Source organism: Protomyctophum parallelum, assembly GCF_964188405.1.
Source record: "Protomyctophum parallelum genome assembly, chromosome: 6".
Lineage (NCBI taxonomy): Eukaryota > Metazoa > Chordata > Actinopteri > Myctophiformes > Myctophidae > Protomyctophum > Protomyctophum parallelum.
The window spans coordinates 22,534,722-22,561,057 of NC_139701.1; the positions used below are offsets into that span (position 1 = coordinate 22,534,722).

Genomic DNA, 26,336 nt, shown 5'->3' on the forward strand with positions numbered 1-26,336 from the left:
ATGGGTCAGGCTTCAATCCCACCTTCTCGCCAGTGGAATTTCATCACAGCTTCTGCACCTTTAGGGCAGACGAGAACGTACAAATAAGTAAGTTGTGTCTTGACATTATTCAATTCTGTAACGTGATTTTATGTAGCGCGTGACGCAGCATCGGCTATGCATAGAAGTGTACAAAGTGTATAAGTGTTGGTGTTGCTAGAATGTAGCTGTAGCCACATTGTGGCCCTGTGACTCCGTGTCAGCTGTGGTCCTTATGCCTACGTGGACTTAAAGGCTCACTTATAGTTGGTCGCGCGAGCCCTTCGCTCGGCAAAAACGACTTGTTCTTGTGTGTCGCCGCGAGCCTCATGGACACTCGTTCCACCGAAAATACGTCATTTCTTTTGTCAACGCGAAAGGCTCGCGCTGAGAACTACAAATTAAGCCAGCGCAAACTGTTAAGGTTGGCTAATGTTAGCCTGCTAATGCTACAGTTTTGACCATAATACTTTGTTGGTGTTAAGTGTGCACACGCATTCCGTTAGACGTAGTTGACCGTTGGCAAGACGGTGAACAACAACGCACTGGCATGTTTTGCTTGCATATACACCGCGGTGTGTTTATTACACTACACCGCCGTGGTTATGACGTTAGCTAACGTAACTACTTCAAGTCTCTGTGTTAGTGACAGTTTTCCCCCCAGGCTAACTAGCATTAGCTTGTAGCCACCTACACGGCTACGTGTCACATAAGCACTCAAATACACGGGCAAAGTTTTTAGCAAGTTGGCTAACTAGCATGATCTGTTGAACTGCTACGTTTCACTATGAAACCCCGTGCATATGATGGGAAGCACAAGTAGACATTTGACACGGGCGGTAGTTTACAGTCCAATTGTAATGGTGCATTGTGCTGTTTTATTTCTTTATTTGTTTCGGTCAACGTCAGCTAACCACGTAGCGTATAATTAGTAGCTAACACTAGCTACCTAGCGGCTTAAATACCTTAATCCGGGATTTAGGCGACATCAATGCAGACTGCATTATACCTGAGGGCTGACATAAGAACCCTTTCGACCCCTCTCTTGCTATCGATACGAGCAGATCGGACCCTTAACGCCTTAATCAACCGAAGCGACCAGCTAGGCAGCTACCAATTAAATGTTTTTGTGTAGCTGTCAAAATGTTGATCAGCGTTGTGAAGCTGGGTGTGTGTGAAGTCGACTGAAAATAAAACCATTCACTCTCACATCACTAGTATTATTTATGCACCCTTTTATTGAATTAGTTTGGCCTAGTAACTAGACTGGTGGTTGTAATGTGCATCATAAACTGTACATTACATTATAATACTGTACTGGGTTACGATTGTCATTCAGAATTTGATATAGCTACCCCTCAAACTGCTTGTAGTCGTGGCGTTTGTATACAGAAGATGACTCAACATTATGGTTCTGTAAAGTCTGTCAATAACTACTGTACTTTGTAGAAAACTGCAAGAGATGTGGCATCTGTGTCTATGCTATTCATTTTGTCAAAATGGAAAGCAGTTATTTTTTTCACCCGCCTTATTTAGACCTCTAACAAACATGTTTAGCATTAATAAATCAGGTGGATACTTTGTTTCATACATTTGTAAAAGCATGTGCACTTATTTTCTGCAATACAGGGGTGAATTGCACTTGTCTTTTATGATCAAAATAATGTATGATAGGCCTATATTCATCCTTTTTTTGTTTTGCTGTCTTTAGGCAAAAGCTGGCAGGCTGACACCAACAGGCAGCTTTACAGGACGGATTAACTGGTAACTGACCATTTAGCTGGTAAGATAATTCTCTGACCTCTGGAAGCCCAACCAAACACCTAGATCAAATGTTCTAGCACCAGACAATGTTCCAGTTGGGTAGAATAATTGGATAGATATCTTGGCTTGATTCAAAATGTTGTCCATACCATTTGATCTGGAAGGTTATAGCACACATGCATCCGCAACAGGATCTGTCTGCACTACACTGAACTGTAATGTACAGGCGTCTTAACTTCAGGGAGGCATTGGTGAGGAAGAGGCCACTAAAAGGGTCTAATGCAAGTGTGAGCTAAACTGGTTTAACCTAGCATTGCCCTTTTCTTAACTTGGTGTTTATTGAGGGGGCAATTCTCCATAACATATGGGAGTTCTCTTTTTCGTGCTTTTAAAATGCAAGCATACTTTGACCAAATCACAAATATATCTTGAAACGGTTTACAGTCTGTATATACAGTTTACAGTCTGTCTTATACTAAGCCTGAGGGAAAAGATTTTTGATAATAATACCTAAAGGGAGGGGGGGCTTGCCCTAAGGTTCGACCTCCCGTTAGTTCGACCGGATTAAGGTTGGTGAGGGATGCGATAAAACGACTGGATTAAGGTTGGTGAGGGATGCGTTAAAACGACCAGATTAAGGTTGGTGAGGGATGCGTTGTGCCCGTGCTTGTGGTTATGTTTAGGTTAGAGATAGGGTTAGTAATGGTCGATCTAACGGGAGGTGTCTATGCACACCATTTCGGGTTCTAGCCTGCTGCTGTGAAATAAAGCCACATAGAGGTAAAGGATCAGTAAGACCTTAAAACCTTTAAAAAGCAAGTTTTTACTACTGGGTCATAAGAACTACGGTTCTGTGGTTTCTAGCTTTGGATAATGATCACTCAAAATCATAGGAATGCAGTTCTCTTAATTGGTGGACTGCTAACTTTAATCCCATTCTATGTGGATATACTGAGGGGTCAGGGGCCAGTGGGGAAATCCTGTCTTAACCTTGGAGCCTGCTCACCTAGCAGCAAGGCTTAGAATAACCCTGGACATGGACTGTAGAGAGGGCTAATCAGTTTCTTTCAATGACACTAAGACAGTGAGAGACCTAATGACTGTCAATCAGACCACGTTCTCATAGTGCTGACATGGTAAATGATCAGAACAGAGCATGGCTTCTTTTGATAAAGAAAGATTAGATAATGGTCACAATTTCAAAGTCCACCTATTGATAAGCTTGTTTACAATGTTAAACGTGCCTATTTCACACCCTTTTTAAACGGGCATGCAACCGATGGTCACGTGTCCTTTGCCCTCGAGCAGTTTGGTCTGTGCTGGTCAAACTGTCCTGACCTCCAGCAGCTCTGCTCATACATGCATCTGCTGGGGGTCAGATTATTTTCAGTGCCCCTGTTCATTGTTGATGTATGCCATGCATTGTTTTTTACTCCTCTTCTCTTCTCTTTATTTATTTATTTTTATTTTATTCATAAAGAAGTTTTTGCAGATAAATGCTGATTTGGTCCATTACATCCATTACATAAAATATGTTAATTTTATTTTCCAGTGGCACACTGACTCCGTGTTAAAGTGGGATATCAACCATGAGCTCAATCGCCGTACTTACGCAGGAAAGCTTTAATGAGCACCGTAGTGGTCTCTTGATGGATCAGGATGGTGGTGAGTATTTGCCCACGGGTTGAGAACTTAATAGCTCAGGACCACATTTGACTGCGCATGCCTCATCTGAGGTGAAGTTATCTCAGTCTTGTATATCTTTGGGTTTAGCTCCCGTGGCAGGAACCAGTGGTGCTCCGGAAGAGGAAAGCCTTCCTACCTACAAGGATGCCTTCCCACCTCTGCCTGAGAAGGCAGAGGTGATTCCTGGGAGCCAGGAATCAGCTGGTGCCTGGAATTCAAAGATCCGTCCTCTCAAGTCATCCGTTATCACCCAGGTACCGTATGTTTTCACAGCATCTGTAAAACTAGCTCTAGGCTGGCACAACTGTATGAAACTATGTGAGCTTTGTTGACCGGTCTCTTCCTTTTCTCCCTCTACCTCATGCATCCAAACTAGAAATGCACTCTGTTGAGGTGCCAACTTGTGCCTTGCACACAAGTACTGCTACTAATTAATGTTTATTTCAACTGCTGTTCTTAATCCTTTAGACCCGTTATTTACCTTATACCAACCTTGAAACGTACCTTAGTTACGTCACCATCAACGGCCAATAAGGGATCACCATTCTTACCCCTACATGCATACCCAGCCGATCACCAAACGTACCTTAGTTAAGTCATCAAGAATGGTGGTCCCTGATTGGCCGACGGACAACACCGACATACTCGGACGATTACAGTACTTGCGCGCTCTGCTTGCTCAAGTAATTAGGAATGGAAATTGTTGTTGGTGTGGGGGTGGTTAGTTGATGTGAAAATCAGATGCTTTGGATCAGGGCTCGAGATTAACGGCGTCCCGGGGCCTATAAAATATCTATTTGGGACGTAAAGGTATCCCATTCTGGCCGGTTACGGGATGAGAGGAGTTTTTGCATTGAAAATGCGTAGGCCTATATCGTGTGCAGCGCTGAGCAGCATGAGACTAGCAGCGCTGCTGAGACTTTTTGCACTGTCTGCAGTGCTGTCAGTCAAACACGTTGACAACCACAACACTTGATCAAGCAGCCTACCACCAAAGTTGTATAAGCTACTGTAGTCACTATTCATTGATTCACCAAAATAACAAAATCCATTTGAAAATAAATATCACTGTTCTCAGGTCGAATATATGCGGTTAAAATGGGATTAATTTCGATTAATTAATTACAAAGCCTCTAATTCGATTCACATTTTTAACCCAGCCCTATTTTTCATCTGGGAGCATTTTGACTAAATCAGTGTATTTTCTCTATCTACAGAAGAAACAAATAATGTACTGCATGTATTGTATTTCTATTACAATAGGAATACAGTTATTAATTTTGGAATCTGAGTGGTCCTTTTTTTTCCCCGGGACTGTGTAAATTTACTTCGAGACGGTTCAAATTGTATTTTGGGACGGTTCCGGGACGTTGGTGAAAAAAGTTAGTCTGGAGCCCTGCTTTGGATGCGTGTGAATCAGACGGCAGCACGTGTTCAATCAGAGCATAGTCCAGAACCAACAATCTGTGACTGAAAGAGCTGGAATAATTGCATAAATCCCACAGGATAAAGTGAATGTCATGCTCTGGACAAAGCAGGTTGATTGAGCTGTCACTGTGGGTGCAAGTCGGACCCTGCTCTGTGGTGCACTGCATGTGGAGACGCCATGCATCCATGCGTCCCAGAATTGAAGGGCAGATTCACATTATGGTCCCGGATACACACTCTGGACCACTTGGCAGATGTTGTGGTAGTGTGAGTGTTGTGTACCGTTCCTGGGAGAGGACCACCCAACCATTCCCGGGACCACATGGAGGTGGTCTCCGGACCGATTGACGTGTACTCGGATACAGATCGTTGCAATGTGAAAGCATTGAATACAGTTTAATGAAGTGTACTCGGGTGTGGAAGAATCAAGGCCAATGTGAATCATGGCCAGCGGGGACCAGGCAATCGTATTCGGACTCTGTGAATCTTCCCTAATTGCCAAAATGTTGAACTTGTAGATCATCTATTTTTGCTGAATGTTGACCAATGTTTGTGACTGTTGCCTATTATGACATTCCCAGAAAACATCTGGTTTAAAAACTTACATTATTCAATTCAATGAAAGTGCAATTGCATAATCAAAACCTACTGTAGTTATTAATCATGAGCAATTTATTTTATTTTGAAAAGCATGTCCATAATCAGGGCTGCACACAACTTTTTTGGTCTAGTACTCAGAGGAGCACCTGGAGGAGTTACTTGGTGCTCCTAAAATGCGGCGACCAGTCTCGCCGGATGGATAAAAGAGGGATGAATAACTTATAGCAAAACAATATTTATTGGATGAGTGGGGAGTCAATGGAGGGTATTGCAACTCTAGATTCATCCCATTATTTAAAAAAAATCTAGAGTTGCAAATTGCAGCTATAGGTCCATGTGTATTCCAGCCCTATATGCATATTCTAATACAAACTTCTTAATACTTCCTACGGATAATATGAGCATCAAAGCAATATTTAGATACTTTTTTTTTTTTTTTTTTTTTTTTAATAGCCGATCTACTAGCTTACAACGTGTTGCGGAGGTGATACGTTGTGAGCTTGCAGATCAGATATTTATTTAACATACGACACGTCGTAAGTCGAAGCATACGTCAGGCTTCCCTTTTGTTTTTAGCCGAGGCGATGTACACAGTCAACACAGTCACACATCCTCGGTGCAAAATAAATAATGTACACTAACCCGACTTTACGATAATAAGGGACAGTATGTCGGGACACGCTGTTGATAAGCTTCAGGTTGTGCAGCAGCAGTGCCAGTCCGCAATGCTTTGCACTCCTCCCACTCCACTATTGTTATGTTAGTTATTAATTTTTTCAACTACGTGCTCTTTGCTTTTCTCGTGCTTATGAAAAGCTGGGTGACTGAAATTATTTATCCCTGTATAAAAGGTGCAGTTCTTATCGATGCTCACGGCATAGTTTGCACCACATATCTCTGCGCTCAGCATTAGTTTGGAGCCAGCTGACATCATCCAACCACTTTTCCACAAACGCACGTTTTCTGTGCAGTTCAGGTGGTGGTTCCGTTTGGCGTCTCTCTGGAGGTGGTGGTGCTGGAACACCAAAATAGTTACTTAATGGCGCTTGCTTCTTGGACATTTTGACGAGAGTTTGGCTGTAATACTGTAAGAATAATGTGTCAGGTAACTTTCTCTGTAGAAAAATCCAGCAGCATTCATGGTTTGGAACCTCCCTCGTTGGAGTAAGAATGCGCTGTGATTGGCCACAATTGGCCAGTGCACTCTCGCAAGACGTGCTGTGATTGGCCAGTAGCCACTTTGAGTGGCAGTCGGTGGGAAATGCTCTCGCCACAGAATTTACTAGTGTGTATTCTGGCCATAATAATCATTCTGGGCGGCCCCAGCTGTTGGTACGCAGAAGCGCTTCCCGGCGCTTGATTGACAGCGCATTTTGAATTTTGACGACGCATGCGCCGTGGCGCACCACTTATGTGCAGCCCTGTCCATAATCAAACCTTGATTATGGATAAACTGCTTGGCATACTTTGGAACATGATCACTGATTTTGACGATTGAGAAAAAAAATCTTTCCTGACATGTAGGCTGTGCCTACATTTTATGCCAGATGTATCTTGCAGTAATCTGTGACATGACATGTGAGCTGTACAGTAAATCTGAATGTATTGTTCCTTGCAGTCCAACAGTCTGGAATGGACTTGTCCTACGGGTCTGACAAGGAGTTTCCTTGTTTCAGCATAACGCCCAGTAGCATGTTTATCTAAACTTTAGTAACTCATTCAGTCATTCATTCCATGCAGTGGTTTTCAAAGGGGATCAATTTGAATTGCATTCAGGACAGAACATTTGTTTTTAGATTAGGTGGCTGCTTACCATAGATCATCTGTTTATACTTTTTGCCTTGTGCCAATGTGCCCTGTGTTAATTTATTATCTGAACTAGGTTTTCCATGTGCCACTGGAAGAGCGCAAGTACAAGGACATCAACCAGTTTGGGGAGGGAGACCAAGCGAAGGTCTGTGTGGATATCATGCACAAGACCGGTGCCCACCTGGAACTGTCCATGGCTAAAGATCAGGGCCTCTCCATCATGGTGTCTGGAAAGCTGGATGCTGTGATGAAGGCCCGCAAGGAGATTGTGTCCCGATTGCAGACTCAGGTTAAGACAAGAGCTCATCAACGAAATGAAATGTTGACTAATTTTAGGTGTTTGAGTGGTCATGCCAACTGTATTTGTCCTCAACAGGCTTCGGCTACTGTTGCCATCCCCAAGGAACATCATCGTTTTGTCATCGGCAAGAATGGGGAGAAGCTTCAGGAGCTTGAGCTCAAGACTGCCACTAAAATCCAGATCCCACGACCTGACGATCCCAGCAACCTCATCAAAATCTCTGGAACCAAGGAGGGCTTGGAGAAGGCCAAGCACGAGGTTCTGTTGATCTCGGCTGAGCAGGTAACCCAGAAGCCCAAACGGCTGCAATAGAAGGGTAGAACAGCTACAGTATATTGTGCTATCTTATCTACCACAGGAAAAAAGCTTACAAAGTATTTTTAAGACCAGAATTACTTGTTGTTCTTTTTTTTTTTAACTGAACATAACCTGAGGCAGTAAAGATCTTTAACCCGTTATCATCAGTTCAAACTGAGCTGTGTTTCCCTAGTAGGGGTTTCTTTTGAATTGCAATTGATGTATGCGTGTTTGTGTGTTTGTGTTTGTGTTCCTCCTCCCTCAGGACAAACGTGCAGTGGAGAGGGTGAACATCGACAAGGTGTACCACCCCTTCCTCACCGGTGCCTACAACAAGCTGGTGGCAGAGATGATGCAGGAGACTGGAGCACGCATCAACGTACCACCACCGAGCGTCAACAAAACAGAGATTGTCATCACTGGGGAGAAAGAGCAGGTGGCCCTTGCTGTGGCTATGATCAAGAAGATTTATGAAGAGAAGGTAATCCAGTATACCAAGCTATATATGTTTAAGGGACTAAATTGTGAGACAGTTATTTTTGATTGCATTAAATCTTAAAACGCTGAAATCCTTAACTTAAAATCACAATTGTGTGAAGTGAGGGGTGCTCTTATCATCACACGCATCATAAATCACATTCCGTGCTCAGCCAATCAAATCATCATACGTGTCTTTCCGGCCAATCACTTTTGGCGTTTTCACGTTTCTGCCCTCACTTTTATTTTCAATATGTACTTTGCTCAGCCAATCAAATCATCGTTATGGTGATCAGCCAATGTTTGTGTTCATATAAAGCTGGGGAATCCAATCTCTATCCTTCCATCCATGTGCACATCTGTAGTTCACGTATCTTGAGAATCGCCCAAACGTCCAGTCATCAACGGGTATTGCATAACCAGGTGAAGCATGCATTTCCGACTTGCATCGTTCCCAAGTAGTCCGGTGACCAGTCTAGTACAATATAACTTGCAGAACTGCGGTGTCTCCCTGCTCTTCTATTAAAACATGGATCCTGTGGTTGTGTTGGCCCACTACTGGTTTTGTCATGGGGCGGCAGAGTTCTGGCAGCTGAGCCGAGTGTCCCTCATTTGTGTTCATGTATGTGCGTGAGTGGAAATGAGCGGATACAATAGGAAGAATCTAAACCCATTCTGAACGGTAAACAGAATCCGGACCAGCATGGGAAGTTTGGGAACACTATGAGGATTCAGTGATCATTGTATCGCCCCAAAACAAGTTTAATATTTATTTTAGTTTTGGTAATGTTTAGTAAGAGTCATGAGTTGATGGTACTTTTCAAGGACCACCATTTAATGACATTTAGCCTTCCAGTCCCAAACTAAAGAATTTGTCCATGCTGTATTTGATCAAAATGTTCTACATTCTCTAATTAAGCAATGCAGCTGTTTAACAATTATTCAACTCTTGAAAGTGTAAAATGGACACACTTGGTTTCATTTTACACTCAAGAGTTACAGATCTATAAGGGTTCATTTGGTTACAAACTCCATCATTTAGCTGGGGACCACCTGGAACCCCCTCAGGGACCACTGGTGGTCCCCGGACCACTGGTTCAGAACCACTGCTTTTCAAGTTTGAAATACTGTTATCAACATGGGAGAATGCTTGCTTTATTGTAAATGCCATGGAAAAGGGAAAAATCACACCCTTGTGAACGGAGTGGTGCAACTGCCCTCTCTCTCTCTCTCTCTCTCTCTCTCTCTCTCTCTCTCTCTCTCTCTCTCTCTGTTTGTTTCTGGCACAACAGCGCCACTTTTGCCCCTACTGGTACTCTAAACATCGGGACATGGGGACGTTGCTGTTCTTTGGAGTGGTTGCACCACTCAAATGCTGAAATCATAAACTCAACTCTCCACACACAGTGTGTACACTCTCAGACAAGACACCCCCCCCCCCTCCCCTGCCTCTCTGTCTCTTTCTTGCAAGCACGCACAGTCAGGCTGTCAACATTAGCTTTAGCAGTTAGTTGTGAAAGCTCGATGCTACACAGACCATGCTATGTTTGTCAACCAAAACTGTCAGAGTTTTGCTTTTGCCCAATGCCCACTTCAAAGAGCTTCTGATCTTACACATTGTGGAGCTAATTAATAACGAGCCCAACGGAGGCATTCAGCCTAGCTGACGACTGCTCAACTGTGTCCACACTACACTCCGCACCCTGCAGTGCCCACACAGGCTGACGGAGTGACGGACTGAGGGGGGAATGAGAGAGAGGCGGGGCTATTGGAATCTCACTGGCTGCCTGCATTCCTGCAACAATAACATGCATGCGTCTCTCATCCGTTCTGTCAAACTTCACCGGGCGTTAATTAAATTAACGCCGTTAAAGGATTTGGCATAACGCGTTAACTTTGACGGCCTTAATATATATGTGTGTGTGTGTGTGTGTATATATTTATGATTGTCATTTCTCGTCAGAAGAAGAACACCACCACCATCGCAGTGGAGGTGAAGAAGTCACAGCATAAGTACGTGATCGGCCCCAAGGGAAACACACTGCAGGAGATCCTGGAAAAAACTGGCGTCTCGGTTGAGATCCCACCCTCTGACAGCAGCTCAGAAACTGTCATCCTTCGTGGGGAGCCAGACCGGCTAGGCCAGGCACTCACCGAAGTTTATGCCAAGGTATGTTTTTAAAAATTAAAAAAAAGACCCACGTAAGCCTTTTATACTTTGGAAGTTTAGAGTATAGTAGTGGATGCTATTTGATCAGCTATGTTTGGTGTATAATAAAGTTTAATTCACACTGTAGCATCTTGAGGGAAAACATGACAGCGAATATCATGAGAAACTCATTTTTGTTTGCAGGCCAACAGCTATACTGTATCCTCAGTCTCAGCTCCTTCCTGGCTTCACCGTTTCATTATTGGCAAGAAGGGGCAGAATCTGGCCAAGATCACCCAGCAAATGCCCAAGGTTTGTGGAAAAGATATATTTCATATTATAGGGCACTTTATTTGGCTGTTGGCTTTGGGTTTTAAACGCCTCTTCTTGTATTCAGGTGCACATTGAGTTCACTGAGGGAGAAGATAAGATCACCCTGGAGGGTCCCACCAAAGACTTGCAGATGGTCCATACCCAGATTGAAGCTATTGTTACAGATCTGGTGAGTTTCATCAATTTTCAATGCGTTCTTGCCTTTTCCTTTCTTTTTTTTTTTTTACGGTTTCCTTTCAAAAAGCTTTGCATTTCATAGTTCATGTTTCAGCAAGTTGAGTCATAAGCTCAAGTTCCAATTCAGCAAGTTGAGCCATACGACTCATGTCACCATACTGTTATTTTAGATGGTTTCTGAAAACTAGTAATGGCAGTCAAACGAGTTAAATATATTCACCTAGAGTGTAGATTCATATTGCAAGTGTATTTAGCATGAAGTTACATTGGCAGTTTGAAAAACTGCTCCAATGAGACTGTGTAAAAAAAGACAAACGAGACTGGGTTTCATTTATAGGGGATTCACACTATGGTCCCGGGTGCGCACTCGGGACCACTTGGCAGATGTTGTGGTAGTGTGAATGATGCGTACCGTTCCTGGGAGCGGATCGCCCAACCGTCCCCGGGACCACATGGGGGGAGGGTCTCTGGACCGTTGAAGTGTATTCAGATACGGATCGTTCCAATGTGAATGCATGCGTACCTAAAGAAGGAAGTGGACTGTTTTTTTTTAAAGAACGTGACATAATCTCTAGTCGACGAGCCAAGCGTCAACAAAAAAAAACACAGCCGCTGCACGATGCGTAACACCAGCGCATTTCTCAACGCCGCCCTTCTCCTGTTGAATCTGCTTATACACGCAGCACCGTGCTGATCTTATTCTGCGGACTACACGTGGCTCTTGGGCTTTGCTTGGCACAGTTTCCAAAGTAAAACAAAATAATAATAATGCTAAAGTAGAATCCATAGCAAACTAATACACTGGAGCACAGAACTGACTGACACAGTGAATAACGGCTAAAAGCCAAAGAGGCAATGCAATTCAGTGTGTTTATTTGAGACAATGTCGCACATTTGATGGTCAGTGTCCGTGCGCGCCAGCCATCAAGCACACCGTCATCAGGAGGATTAAAGTGTGTTATGCAAGTGTACCCGGGTGCGCTGTTGAATCTCGGGCAATGTGAATCATGGCCATCGGGGACCAGGCAACCGTATTCGGAAACGGTTCCAATGAAACGGATTCAGTCCGTCTCAGTGTGAACCCCCTATAAATGTCATCGTGGCTCCCATGTGGATATCGAATATCCACAGTCTATGATGTATGAGTATATTTTAAGTACTATACTATATTTTAGTATAGTACACTCAACTCTACCTCCCCCTGAAACCCAATGACCACTCCACACTCACCAACTTAAATAACTGCCTTACTGACATCAAATCTTTGATGGCACAAAAGTATCTCCAACTGAATGACAGCAAGTTTGAGGTCGTATTATTTGGTCCACCTGATTCCACTACTCAAATCCAAAACAATCTCGGCACCCTCTCCACTTCTGTCAAACCCCACGCCAAAAATCTAGGAGTATTTTTTTTAACTTTTCTTTTTTGACTTTTTTTGGCGTTTAAATTCAACAAACAATTTCTCTCCACACGACCTTGAAATAGTCATCCACGCACTAATATCATCCCGGTTAGACTACTGTAATGCCCTCTACACTGGGATTAGTCAGTCATCCCTGTCTCGTCTACAACTTGTCCAAAATGCAGCAGCCAGACTCCTGACCAGCACCAGAAGGAGAGACCACATCACCCCTGTCCTGGCCTCTCTCCACTGGCTGCCGGTCCGGTTCAGAATCCAGTTCAAAACCCTCCTGTTTGTGTACAAAGCCCTCAATGGGCTGGCCCCCTCCTACATCAACGACCTATCCTATCCCCCCTCTACCAGGACCCTCGGGTCAGCAGACAGGGGTCTCTTAGGGGTTCCGCACTCAAAAAAGAGGCTCAGGGGCGACCGCGCCTTTGCTGTCTCAGCCCCCACTATGTGGAACAAAATTCCCCTCGCGGTTAGGTCTGCGTCCTCCGTTGAGTCTTTTAAATCACAACTTAAAACATTTTTATATTCACAAGCCTTTGCACCACCGACATGATCCTGCACCTTTCCTTTTAGATTATTCCGTCCTATATGCCTGTTTTATTATTGACGTCTTCTGCACTGTATTGTATTGCATTTTTGAAGCACTTTGGTACAATGAGAGTTGTTTTTAAATGTGCTATATAAATAGATTTGATATTTTAAGTATTAGACGTGAATAAAATGTGTTAATGTGCATCCTTGACCTATGAACAGCATTCACAAGAAAATGTGTCCCTGATCGGTCCTGCAATTTGTGAGATTATCCCAGATCAAACAAACGTAACCATTTGTCTTACAAAGTCAAGCCGTAAGATTTCATCTCAAACCTCTGTCTGTCTTCTCCCATTAGATAAGCCGAATGGACTATGCAGAAATCAGTGTGGATCCCAAATTCCACAGACACCTGATTGGGAAAGGCGGTGTTAACAGTAAGTACCTTGAGATTAAGTTCTGTTCTGACAATCTAATCACCATCTTTGTATTGGACATTTCTAACTGAAAATTCTCTAATATTTAAGTAAACCGCATCAAAGAAGCACACAAGGTGACTGTCCGCATTCCCCCTGACAATGAGAAGAGTAACCTGATCCGCATTGAGGGGGACCCCCAGGGTGTTCAGGAAGCCAAGAAGGAGCTGCTTGAGCTTGCGTCACGCATGGTAGGTCTCAACTCTGCACTTAAATATAACATTTCGGGTGAATACTTAGTTTAGATTAGTCATTGGTTAGACATAAGGGTTGGGAGAGGGGTAAGGTTAGGTTTAGCCCCTAACATTTCACAAACTAGATTTTGTGATGCCCAACTTGATTTCCTCTTGCAGGAGAATGAGCGTACAAAGGACCTGATCATTGAACAGCGTTTTCACAGAGCCATCATCGGGCAAAAAGGAGAGAATATAAAGGAAGTACGAGACAAATTCCCAGAGGTGAGTTTAACCATGTCATGTTCATTAGACTGCTCTGAGAGAGTGGCCTCTTGTCAGAGGCCAAGTGGATAAAGGTCTATACTGAAGGCATTTTAATGGTTTTTAACCTTTCTATAAATTACGTTTTCAAGGTCATCATCAATTTCCCTGACCCAGCACAAAAAAGTGACATTGTTCAGCTTCGGGGACCAAGGACCGAGGTGGAGAAATGCGCAAAGTTCATGCAGAAGATAGTGGCTGACATGGTATGCCCTTTAAGATATGTTTAACTGAAAGGAAAATCCGTATAGCAGTGTTTTAAATATTGTGCACTCTGTAGCATACTATAATGCAACACCAATGAACAATTGTGTCTTAACTGGCTATGTTCACACTTGGGTCAGGTGGAGAACAGCTTCTCTGTCTCAGTCCCCATCTTCAAGCAATTCCACAAGAACATCATTGGAAAAGGAGGTGCAAACATCAAGAAGGTAACTTTGAGACCCTGAACATAATGACACTTTTGTTCCAAGGTATTCTGTTTCATACTAATTATTTTTCTGTCCAGATTCGTGAGGAAACAAACACAAAAATTGATCTGCCTGCTGAGAACAGCAACTCTGAGATGATAGTCATCACTGGCAAGAAGCCCAACTGCGAGGCTGCCCGAATTCGCATCTTGGCCATTCAAAAGGAGCTGGTAGGGTTTTAATTCTGTCTGTGCTGTCCATCTACAGTACTTTAAAGATGTGTAGGAAGCATAGTTTTGGGTTTACACCTAATTAATCTCCCATTCTGTGTTTAGGCAAATATCACAGAGATGGAGGTGTCCATCCCCTCCAAGCTGCACAACTCCTTGATTGGTTCAAAGGGCCGTTTTGTGCGCTCCATTATGGAGGAGTGTGGTGGAGTGCACATCCACTTCCCCACTGAGGGCTCTGGTATCGACAAGGTCACTATCCGAGGCCCAATTGAGGATGTGGAGAAGGCCAAGCAGCAGCTGCTGGCCTTGGCAGAGGAGAAGGTGCGTTGTTACATTTTTAGCTCGGCTCAACTTCTAGCTCTCATTCACCTGGCTGCCAATTTAAAAGAAGAAAATACCCTGAGGTACTCTATTAACTGCCACTGGGTGGCGATAGAGGGTAGTTGGCTGCACCAGCCAGAATAGGGCAGATTACCATGGCTGTGTTCGAATTCGTTCCCTATGCCCCATATAGTGCACTACTTTGGGGTACCGCCATTTTGTTAGTGTCCGAATATGTAGTGAGCATTTTTGCACCCTAATGTAGTGGACTGAAGTATCCCACAATGCACCGGGAATTGTAGGGACCATCCGATGGTCACTACAAAAACACAGCGAAGCAAATCTGCCCCATAATGCTCTTGAGCACACATGCACGCGTTTGCACACATGCACTGCTTCTGCATGCATGCGCTCCAACCATAGAGTATTAGGGCTCCAACTCAGAAGAGGCAGAAGTTGAACCAGCGAAATAAATCAACACAAATGTACTTTTTAAACGTTCGTTTTCCCCTCTTTTTTTTCCCCTGGCGGATCTCGAAGCTACAGATCTCGAGACAAATGATCTGTGCATTTATTTGCAATTGTTTTATTTTATTTATAATAAACTTCATTTGTCATAGTATTACTAATCTGATTCATTGTATCACCTGCAGGCCCAGCACATGACGTTAGGAGAGGAATCAGTTGCTTGCTGTAGAATATATTTGCGAGATTCTTTATCACAAACGTAGGCTAAATACATGCATGTGAGACACATTAATTGTGTCCGAACATATGTTTTATTAATATTCATTCATTCCTGCCATGAAAAAAATATGTTATCTATAACATTATTTCATTGAATTGCGGTAAATACATTAAAACTTCATTAGGCGGCGGCCTATAGATAGTAATTTATTGGACTGCTGTTTCTGTTAACACCAAACGTCCGTATTGTGAGCAGAGCTTGTAGATCGGCTACTTTTGGTCAGTCTTTACCAAAAGTATCCGATCTACAAGCTCACAACATGGACGTCGCGTTGCTTATAGATCGGCTATTTTTGTCGTATTCACCCCCCCAGGATTAGCGGGGGTTCATGTGGTTAATCATGCTGCTGATATTTTCATATTGTCAAGGTGGTGCACTGTTTTCATATTGCTGGATAACGAAGATAATATTAATGTATTGATAATAATCATAGGCCTATGTTATTTTAAAAGAATAACCTTTTTATCATAGACATATAAGCCTAAATGCCTGCAAACATATTTTCATTGACCTATTTCCGGGACACTGGGGAGGCACTGGGAGACATTGGGGAGGCACTCAGGGCAGGGGGACACTGGGGAGGCACTTTGCAGACACTGGGCAGACACTGCAGGGCAGACACTGGGGTGGCACTTGGGGAGGCACTGGGGAGGTACTGGACATTTCATATCACACACACCATGATTCACTAGGCCCCTGGCCTAAAAAAAAAGAAACGGCTTGGCATGGTGCGATTTATTTCAAGCATGGCGCAGCGCCATGCCAACAACATTGTGCAGGAATCCCTGGCACTGCTGCATGTACAGTACATTCACTATGCAGCCCTGTAGTGCTGCATGTACAGTATGCAGCCCTGTAGTGCTGCATGTACAGTACATTCACTATGCAGCCCTGTAGTGCTGCATGTACAGTACGTGCACTGGTTATTAATCTTTGGTTATGTGTGGCTTTCTGGAAAAAAATAAATGTTTACGTTTAGGCACCCCTGCGATCGCACTTTTTCTGTTACAAACTGACCCCGGCCCCCATCAGAGAAGGGAAATGTTATGTGGCCCTCACAGGAAAAAGTTTGGGGACCCCTGGTCTATGGTTTTGACTGGTTTCTTGTAGTTAGTTGATTCTTCATATATCCAAATGAGTGAAACGGCCGGGATGATTTGTTTATTTTTCAAACTGTTCTTTATGAGGCGATCTGAAAAAACCCTATGGTGATTACAATGCAAATAAAAAGTACATGAACCCGCGGACCTATAGCGCCCTCTACCGATATTGACGTCGGAGTCGGTGCTCCCCATACAGGGAGTATTGTCCGAAATCATCACTATAGAGTCCACTAGAGTCTGGATCCCTGTATGGGGAGTAGGGGGTAGGGAACAACCCTAACAATTCGAACGCAGCCCATGTTTTCACATCCGGGTTCCTCGCTCGCAGACCTCCATTGCAAGGACTGTCTAAAGAGGACGAGACGCGAAGACCGTACGGGCGACGCCATGTTGCTCCATGGAAGGAAAGAAACATGCGCAGTTGAGACCAGGAAGTTATACATGCACAAATTTGGACACGTACAACTTCCTGGTCTCTCTATTTATATATATATATATATATATTCTTTTGAGTGGTGCAATGTCCGTGTTCACCTATGTGACGTTAATGAGCACCAGTATGAGTACCAGTAGGGGTGCTGTTGTGCCAGAAATGAAGAGAGAGGACAGTGCTGCACTGTTGCCTGCTAATGAGAGAGAAGAGAGGGGGGGGGGGGGGGAGAGGGGAGTTGCACCACTCGGTTCACACGGGTGTGATTTTTTTTTTTTTAAACTTTTAACAGTGACTATAACACTGGATGCTTCTTTGCAACCTACCTTATTGGTGATCGGATGGACTCACTTGGGCCATCATAAAGTAAAAACCTTGCAACTGTATAATTAACCACTTTTAACCACCTATTACTTAAAGATGGGTTTAAGTGGTTCTTGACACTTTAATGTCCCTTTTTGAGTGGTGCAACCACTCCCTTACGGAGCTATGTGTGTGGCTGTCTGGGTGCGTCTGAGCATGAAAATACCACGGTTGGTTTTTCACCCCCTGTGCGCAACCTAACACAACCTGGGTCTGGGAACTTCCGGAGACCCCACGGGGACCCCCACTACCCACTTCACACGGGTGTGATTTTATTCCCTCTACACAAAATCTCTCTGCTGGAAAGAACTCGTCTACAACCTCCCAATGCTGGTGCACATAGGGATGCTAGGGTTCATGTGGTTAACTATTTTGTTTTGAATCATTATCCAGCAAATAAAGAGCCACACTGCTGAGCTGCGTGCCAAGCCGGAGTACCACAAGTTCCTGATCGGGAAAGGTGGCGGAAACATTCGCAAGGTGCGTGACAGCACTGGTGCCAGGATCATCTTCCCTACCGCGGACGATCAGGATCAGGAGCTCATCACTGTGGTTGGAACAGAAGAGGCTGTGCGTGAGGCCCAGAAGGAGTTGGAGGAGCTGATCAAGAGTCTGGTAAGAGCCCTTATTGGACAACGTCACACAGTGGTGACACCAGTATACACGCGCAGGCTTTTTCTTCAAAATAATCTTACCGCACATAAGACAAGCATTTTCATTATTCACTTTAACCACTTATGCCCTATACACTTTGTTGGATGGTGATAATGGCCACGATCTGCAGTTTTTGAAAAATAAAAGATCAACAAAGATCAAAATGATTGTTTGGTATAGCAGTGGCTCAGGAGGTAGGACAGCTGCTTGAGAATCAGATGGTTCCCGGTTTTATCCCTGGCTCCGCTGTTTTAGTGTGTCCGAAGACTGAGCAAGACCCCTACCTGCTCCCGATGAGCAGGCTGGTGCCTTGCATGGTCTCCTTTGCCATGGGATGCACATTTGGGGAAAGGTGCTATATAAAGGAGCATTAGACTTATTGAATATAGATGTTTGGTGCACAAATGCTGTGATAGTTTGATCTAGTTGGTAGTTGATCAACAATCCCTACTTTGTGATTTGTAGACATTAGGGTGGTTTTCTCAATATGAATGTTTTATAGGATAACGTTGTGGAGGATCACATGATTGTCGACCCCAAGCACCACCGCTACTTTGTGGCTCGCCGTGGCCAAGTCCTCAGGGACCTTGCAGACGAATATGGTGGCGTGATGGTGAGCTTTCCTCGTACTGGCTCTCAGAGTGACAAGGTCACCCTCAAGGGAGCCAAAGACTGCGTGGAGGCGGCAACGAAGCGCATGCTGGAGATAATCGAGGATCTGGTGAGTGGAGACACAACTGTGCTTCATCCAGTGGCTTCTTTTTGTGATCTTTACTAATTAAAAGCTGAACATTGAGTTAATTATTTATTTACCTCCCCCCTCTAGGATGCCCAAGTGACCATTGAGTGCATCATTGCTCAGAAGTTCCACCGTTCCATCATGGGTCCTAAGGGCTCACGGATCCAGCAGATCACCAGAGATCACAATGTGCAAATCAAGTTCCCAGACCGTGAGGACCCCAATGGTAAAAGAACATTTCTGTAGACTTTCTTGATAACATCCAAATGGCCATTTTGTTTTTCCTGATCACCTGCTGCACACTGCTCTTCCATCCTTTACAGCTCCTCCCACTGCAGAAGTGGCTGCTGTTGAGGAGAATGGCGAGCCCAACGGAGAGGTGAAGGAGCCCCTGGATCCAGCCGCACCAAAGAAGTGTGATGTGATCGTGCTTTCGGGCCGTAAGGAGCGGTGTGAATCCGCTGTGGAGGCGCTAAAGGTCGGTGTTCATAGAGGGATAACTCTTTCCTCATGCAGTCTTTCATTTCTCAGCTGGAACTCAAATTACTTATTTCCCTCCAGGCTTTGGTTCCTATCACTATTGAGGTTGAAGTGCCTTTTGAGCTACACCGTTACATCATTGGACAGAAAGGAAGTGGAATTCGCAAGATGATGGATGAATTTGAGGTTTGTATTGAGTCTTTTGTATGCAGACGGAGTAGAGATCCTTAAAGGGTTTGTTCACATTAAAATGGTTTTGATGATTAAAATGTTTTTGTTTAAAATGTTTTTGATGCATTTCCTGCAGGTTAATATTCAAGTGCCTGCTCCTGACCTGCAGTCTGATATAATCGCTGTCACTGGCCTATCCACTCACCTGGACCGTGCCAAGGAAGGTCTCCTGGAGCGCGTCAAGGAACTGCAGTCTGAGCAGGAGGATCGGGTCAGTGCTGGCTGGAGTATTGGAATAGACATGTTGCGATTATAGAATGAGTTGATAAGTAACTTCAGAGCTAATGTGTTCATACTTTGCTTTGGTTTTTGTTTTGGACCCCCAATTCCCACCTGCAGCTATTTAAAAGCCCACAAGATTTTGCAGGGCTCTTCCTGACTTGAAAGAACCTGCTGACCAGAGACTTCTACTGAAGTTCACACCCTGGATAGATCCATGATTGTTGGAACATGGTCTAGTTTGGGTGAAGTTAAATGGACAAAATATACATGATATTTTAATTTGTGACTCGCTGTAGTCAAGTTGGCTTTACTTTCGTAGCAAGATTTGCTGATCTACAAGCTCAATGATTTGTGGAACTTAGATTCTGGATATTGTCTCTGGCTGAGACTATGATTTCGCCCCTGTCAGTCTGTGCGTTTGTCCGTCTGTGAACAACTAATCTCCTTGACCGATTGGAGTGAAACTGCGTGCACAGGCCAGAGCATAACTACGGATTCCACTCGCCTCTATAATAACTGAACATTTCTGCCACACAATAACCTGGCAGACACTTGCTTGTTCTGCAAGCAACGTCCTCCCAGGCAATGGGAGGCAGGTGATTTTCATCGCCAGTTCTCCCAGCTGCCTCATTGGTTCAGCAAGTCTAATTGTTTTTTCTTCTTTAAAATGCATTGTGAGTCATTTTTATCATGTTGAGTCATGTTTATCATTTGTTATGAGTTTAGTATTGAGGTCAAGTTTAGGCATGGCTTTGTCACCTGTTGGTACCCTGGCCTAGACAGACATAGGGACACACATTGCTGTTACTAAAAACATCTCTGCTTCCCATGATGCACCTGTGCAGTGTGAAGCTCAACAATGCCACTTTTTCACCTGTTGGTACCCTAGACAGACAGACATAGGGACCCTAAACAGACAGACATAGGGACACGCATTGCTGTTCATTGGAGTGGCTGCACCACTCAAAGTCAGTCATCCTAACAACATGCTTCTGTCTTAACTACAGGCACTCAGGAGCTTCAAGCTGACCATCACTGTGGACCCCAAGTATCACCCTAAGATCATTGGTCGCAAAGGTGCCATTATTACCAACATTCGCACTGAACATGATGTTAACATCCAGTTTCCAGAGAAGAATGACGAGAACCAGGTACGGTGTTCCATTGATTCCATGATTTAGTCAACTAAAATATTTCAGTAAAACTAAATTATGTTTTATTCCAAAGACTGACTAAACTAAAATCAAAATTTGCTGCCAAAAGCAACACTGGCTTGTGCTCAACAGGAAGGCACAGTTTAATCCGTTCCCTAACCACTTAAAGCGGTGTATAATTTATGTAATATAAATTGCGAACGCAACTCTGAATTTTACTAAATATTTTTTACATTTATTTAAAAAAAAAAGTAGTATACTTTGTTATACCTTTCAATCCGGGAAAGCATCTGTCATTTTAGATTTTGTGTATATATATATATCTCATCCCCGAAAGTCAGTGGTTATGGATATTGTCTGCACATAAGACAATATCAGTAAATTACTGTGGGATTAATGTTGTGCCTTAACACTGTTTGTGCTGCCATGATTCACCCCCCCCCCACACAGGACCAGATTGCCATTACTGGATATGAACAAAACGCTACAGGTGCACGGGATGCTATCCAGGCTATTGTGGATGAGCTGGAGGAGATGATCTCTGAAGACATCACTCTAGACAGCAGGGTTCATGCCCGCATCATTGGAGGACGTGGCAAGGGCATTCGCAAGATCATGGACGAGTTCAAGGTGAGGGGGGGTGGGGGAAACACAACTTATGTATAAACGTCATAAGCCCGATTTAGACTTATTTGTTCATGGGTATGTGTGCCACTGTAACTAAGTATGAATCTGTCTTTACTCTTTGAGAAGAAATGGAGAATGTCAAAAGCCAGTATGTTCCAGATTAATCTAAAAGTACTGTTTTTTTTTTTTGTTTTTTTTTCCCCCCTTGTGCAGGTTGATCTCAGGTTCCCCCAACCTGGGGCTGCAGACCCCAACCAAGTGACTGTCACAGGACGTCCTGAGCTTGTGGACGAAGCCATCGACCATCTCCTCAATCTGGAAGAGGAATATGTAAGTGGGCATATTTGACACCTGTCTTTCATCAGAACTGTCAGCCTTTTTGATGAGTGCTATAATTGGTTTCGAATGTGTGTTGTTGCCTTCAGATGTCAGACGTTATTGAGAATGAGTCAAAGACGGCTTACATGAGACCCCCCGGCGGCGGTGGTGGTGCTTCGGGGGATGAACCCCGAGGACCATCAAAGGGCTTTGTGGTGAGGGAGGCCCCCTGGACCACTGGCAGTGAAAAGGTGATACATTTTTACTTTAGAATTAAATCAGAAGTTCTTTTGTGCAGAGATGATAACCCCCCCCTCCTTTTCTTCCTAGGCCCCAGATATGAGCAGCTCTGAAGACTTCCCCAGCTTTGGAGCTCCAGTGGCGACCAAAGCCTCTCCATGGGGCCCCAAGCGGTTCTAAATGGCTTCCCTCAGACGGGCCTCAACTCAAACCCAACAAATCTTCCCTGTTTATTGTCCCCTTCTTGACCTGGACTGACCGCTGACCCTCGAAGGCTTCAGTTCTGAGACTGTCATGCTTCCCTGTCTACTTCTCGTCTGCCTTCGCAGAATCATGATGAAATCTGAAGTGCTTTCGGAAACTGTAATTGACTTGTGAGCTTTGTTATCTGCATTCAACAATACTGTCTTCTGCAAAAAAGGAAAAGATATATATTGCTGGGTTGTTGGCGTTAAGTCTATAAAGGCAGTATGACCCATGTTTAAATGTTGCTAGACCTAACATGTCATTGTGGTTTGAATTGTTATACCAAATGCAAAGGTGGCCAGACAACCTCGGAAAGTTTCTTCAATTTACTGAGCTGCCCTTCGTAGTTGCCTTTGCAGGCTAGGGCAAAGGGATTGAGTTACTGCTGGCTGGTTGGTTCTGACATGACATTTGACCAATGTGGTGGCCAGCTGTTTCATAAGCCCTCCCCTTCCTGCATTCCTCATGTAGCCGAGTGAAATCTGTCAACTGTTAGCCTTCAAGCACATTTTAGTGATTGTCCCAGTCCCAGCCGTTTCCCATTTGCTTGTATCTGTGCTTCTGTGAATATGGTCAACCAGTGGCATGTACCTTGCAGCCTTATGAATTGGTCAAAGTTGTTTAAGAGAGCGCGAGAGGAGGGGGGGGGGGTGGGGGGGGAAAGGTTTCAGCCACTACACAATGGCACACACTCAAACTGCCAGATGCTATGGAGGTCACGGCGGAACTGTACTGTTTCTTACAAACACTAGACCCAGAAGGAACTCCAACGTATCAAACCTCACACTAACTGTAAACCAACCTTTATCCACACTTTGTTTTTGTTGTTCTGAATTTTAAACTTGTTGCTTTACTTTAAAAACGGCTCATGTAACTGAAAGAGCAGACCACCCTGTGCCAATTAAATGTCTAGTGATGTTGTGTTCTTCATCCTTGGTAATGGGTCAGTGTCCAGTCCCTTTGTCTTCCAGTTGCTATGCAGATTGTTCTGTTGCATAGCAATGGCCCTTTTTAATCAGCCTTATTATCTAGAATGATAAAAATCAGACAAGGTGATGCAGTTTTTGGATAAGTGGAAGGTTTATGCTGTTTTTCTGAAAGCTCATGGATCAGGTGCCCCAGTCATTGCATTCAGTTACATTGTCAGAATTGTGTTACCCAAGATGTGTGCAGATTAGGCTTGCTAGCTTCTAGTTCAAGATCTAGCATCAGCCTATCATGTTTTTTATCATTCTAGCCTTGTATGAAAGATTATGCAAAATACCAGAAAAGTGAAAGATTATGGATGACACTGGAAAATAAATTGTCCAAAAAAGTCAATAAAAATTGAAAATCCTTTTTGTGTTGTCTGTGGACCTTATTGGACATCATTCCAAGCTAATGGAATTGTTCAGTTAACTTGATGTAAATGTTAGTTCTGGGCCTAATTGGCCGTTCTCCTAAACATGATGTGAGTTCTGCAAAGATTGACTTGGACATGATTTAACACCTTGCACAGTGCAAAATGTGATTGGACGGAATGAGATGATGTAAGTGCCCCTCACTTCACACAGGTCTGATTTTTGAGGGGTGCTAACAAACATTAAATGCCATTGACAATGAATGGTGAATTTATGTCATGTGTCTGAGCAAATCAGCTATTTTGTAACAACACAAACATTAAATGCCATTGACAATGAATTTACTTCATCTGAGGACGAGCAAATCGGCTATTTTGTCAAATTCCCATTGACAATGAATGGAGAATTTGCATCATGTGTCTGACAATTTTCGTCCTACACAAAGAATTTACGTCATTGTGTGTTGATAGGAGCGCCCCTCAATTCACACAGGTGTGATTTTTTTTAAAGAAGTAGCTTAGCTCAAGGTGGTGTGGGAGGCCTGTTGTGCCAACGTATAAGAATGCTAAAACACACTTAACTAACGGCTCCCGATAAGAGATGGGTTCACTTCAAAGGTCATGAATTGACCCTGGAGTCTGCACACCTACAGGTAAAGTTTGAAATCTGTATTGGTTATGAAATAAAACATGTCAAAGGTATCTGACCCACCATAATAAAAAAAGATAGCAAAAAAGCATACAGCTTGTTTCCATTGTGGTCCTTAGTATACGGCCTGTATGAAGCATAGAGTTGTCATGTAGTGTGGTGCTGGTGAAAGCATTATTAATGTATAGAGTTCAGCATGTGCTAATGTATCCCTCTCTGGGCACAAGGCACAAGTTCACAACACGTCAGCACCGCCAAACCTTTCATGCCCACATATGGAGATCCCTGATGTCATCAGTATATGCCCATATATGGGTATAGTTTGATTCATTTTGATCTGAGAATGAACCAAAACCAAAATATCACTGTACAGTAAATAGAACTTCAGTAAGTTCAGTAGCCTAATAAACCTTGACATTTTTGTTTTCATTGTAGTACCAATACATAGAAACCTAATGATAGTTGAACGTTCCATTGATCCAAACAGGAACACTGACCACTTAACACAGCAGCCGTGTTAAGTGGTCAGATGTGTGGGCCCGCGACTGCTTTTAAGATTTTCAAGTGGGCCCTGATTCAGAAAAGGTTAAGAAGCTGTAAACCACGTCAAATTGCCCATAATAATGGTCACAAATGTAATAATATAACTATTATTCAGTGTAACATTTTTATTTAATTTCAAATGTATTGGACATGAAAAAATTAAATTTACAATATACAATTTACAGTAAATACAATTTACAATAAATACAAGTTAATACTATTGGAACAGCTGAAATCAGTAATATATTAGTGTTCAGATATCATCGACCCACAGGACTCATTATGTGAAGATGGGGTGCCGCATGTGGCCCCCAGTTGTCCATTTAAACTCTAGCGTAGTAAACTACTATGGTAGTACATAGAAATCTGGTAGCAAGGCCTGCTGGGTCTGTAGTACATAGAAATCTGGTAGGAATGCCTGCTGGGTTTGTAGTACATTGGAATCTGGTAGCAAGGCCTGCTGGGTCTGTAGTAGTACACGGGAATCTGGTAGCATGGCACGTAATACATTTGGCCATTGCTCATCGTGGGTCTACTGGGCCCGCTAATCAGAAAGTGGTTCTTGTTGTACGGCAGATCAGCCAGGGGGACTGGTGACGCTACCGGCCTGGACGTGACCTCTACCGGTTTAGAAGTGGCCTTACATGGCAGGTCGGCCAGGGGGACTAGTAGCGACGCTGCAAGGCTAGATGTGGCCTCGGCCTCGTACAGGGAGCAGAAGGAGCCGTCCTCGCCAATGCGATAGCAGACGTGGAATGGGTCCACCCACAGTGTTAGCTCCAGAGGCAACAGACTGAACAGCCGTTTAATGGTGAGTCCACATTGATTGGCAGCCTTGGCGATGAGAGGGTCCATAGCGACCCTATTGTTGATGCGTATGCACCGGTAGGCGGAGCCCTTCAGCGGTCTGTCAGGGTACCAGTGGTGCTTGTAGTGGGCACTCATTGTCTCCTGGAGACATTCCTGGAACACCTGGAGCTGATGTTCCTTAAGACCTCCATTCATTTTCAAAAGTGATGACACAAAGGATGCTGCAGTATTCACTTCATGGTGGTCCATTTCGGTTCTGGAACAATGTCCTCGGTTCATATCATGCATGACACAGGTTGGCACAAAAGAAGACAGATGAAACTGGTTTAATTCAGTAATGCTTGTCAATTATCAAACTTCAATGAAAAATATCTCCACCATCTGGGGTTTTTATGTGGTTCCATTCGGTCGCCACGTCACAGTATGATGATCTGACCTGGCCATTGGCCGAGAGGAGATCAGAGCGCGACTTGTCAACTATAGTACGTATCTTAGCAACGCCCGCCGCCCGGTATG

General features: G+C 43.8%; 1 protein-coding gene across 2 annotated transcripts; it reads left to right on the forward strand.

Annotated features, from left to right (window-relative positions):
* hdlbpa (high density lipoprotein binding protein a) lies at nucleotides 1-23,817 on the forward strand. Of its 2 annotated transcripts, none has more exons than XM_083767633.1 (28): nucleotides 1-87; nucleotides 1,730-1,801; nucleotides 3,335-3,447; nucleotides 3,556-3,722; nucleotides 7,379-7,594; nucleotides 7,682-7,888; nucleotides 8,169-8,384; nucleotides 10,344-10,550; nucleotides 10,734-10,841; nucleotides 10,927-11,031; nucleotides 13,346-13,424; nucleotides 13,515-13,654; nucleotides 13,817-13,921; nucleotides 14,053-14,166; nucleotides 14,305-14,391; nucleotides 14,469-14,600; nucleotides 14,706-14,924; nucleotides 17,962-18,183; nucleotides 18,725-18,943; nucleotides 19,049-19,187; nucleotides 19,285-19,439; nucleotides 19,523-19,627; nucleotides 19,749-19,883; nucleotides 20,902-21,045; nucleotides 21,499-21,678; nucleotides 21,889-22,005; nucleotides 22,101-22,244; nucleotides 22,324-23,817. In XM_083767633.1, exons 3-28 carry the CDS (start codon nucleotides 3,372-3,374, stop codon nucleotides 22,411-22,413), a joined length of 3,828 nt encoding a protein of 1,275 aa, XP_083623759.1. In that variant the 5' UTR covers nucleotides 1-87; nucleotides 1,730-1,801; nucleotides 3,335-3,371; the 3' UTR covers nucleotides 22,414-23,817. The 2 variants fall into 2 exon arrangements, with proteins under 2 accessions (XP_083623759.1, XP_083623760.1); XM_083767634.1 differs by having other exon boundaries at nucleotides 10,347-10,550.
* The last annotated feature ends 2,519 nt before the right edge of the window (nucleotides 23,818-26,336 follow it).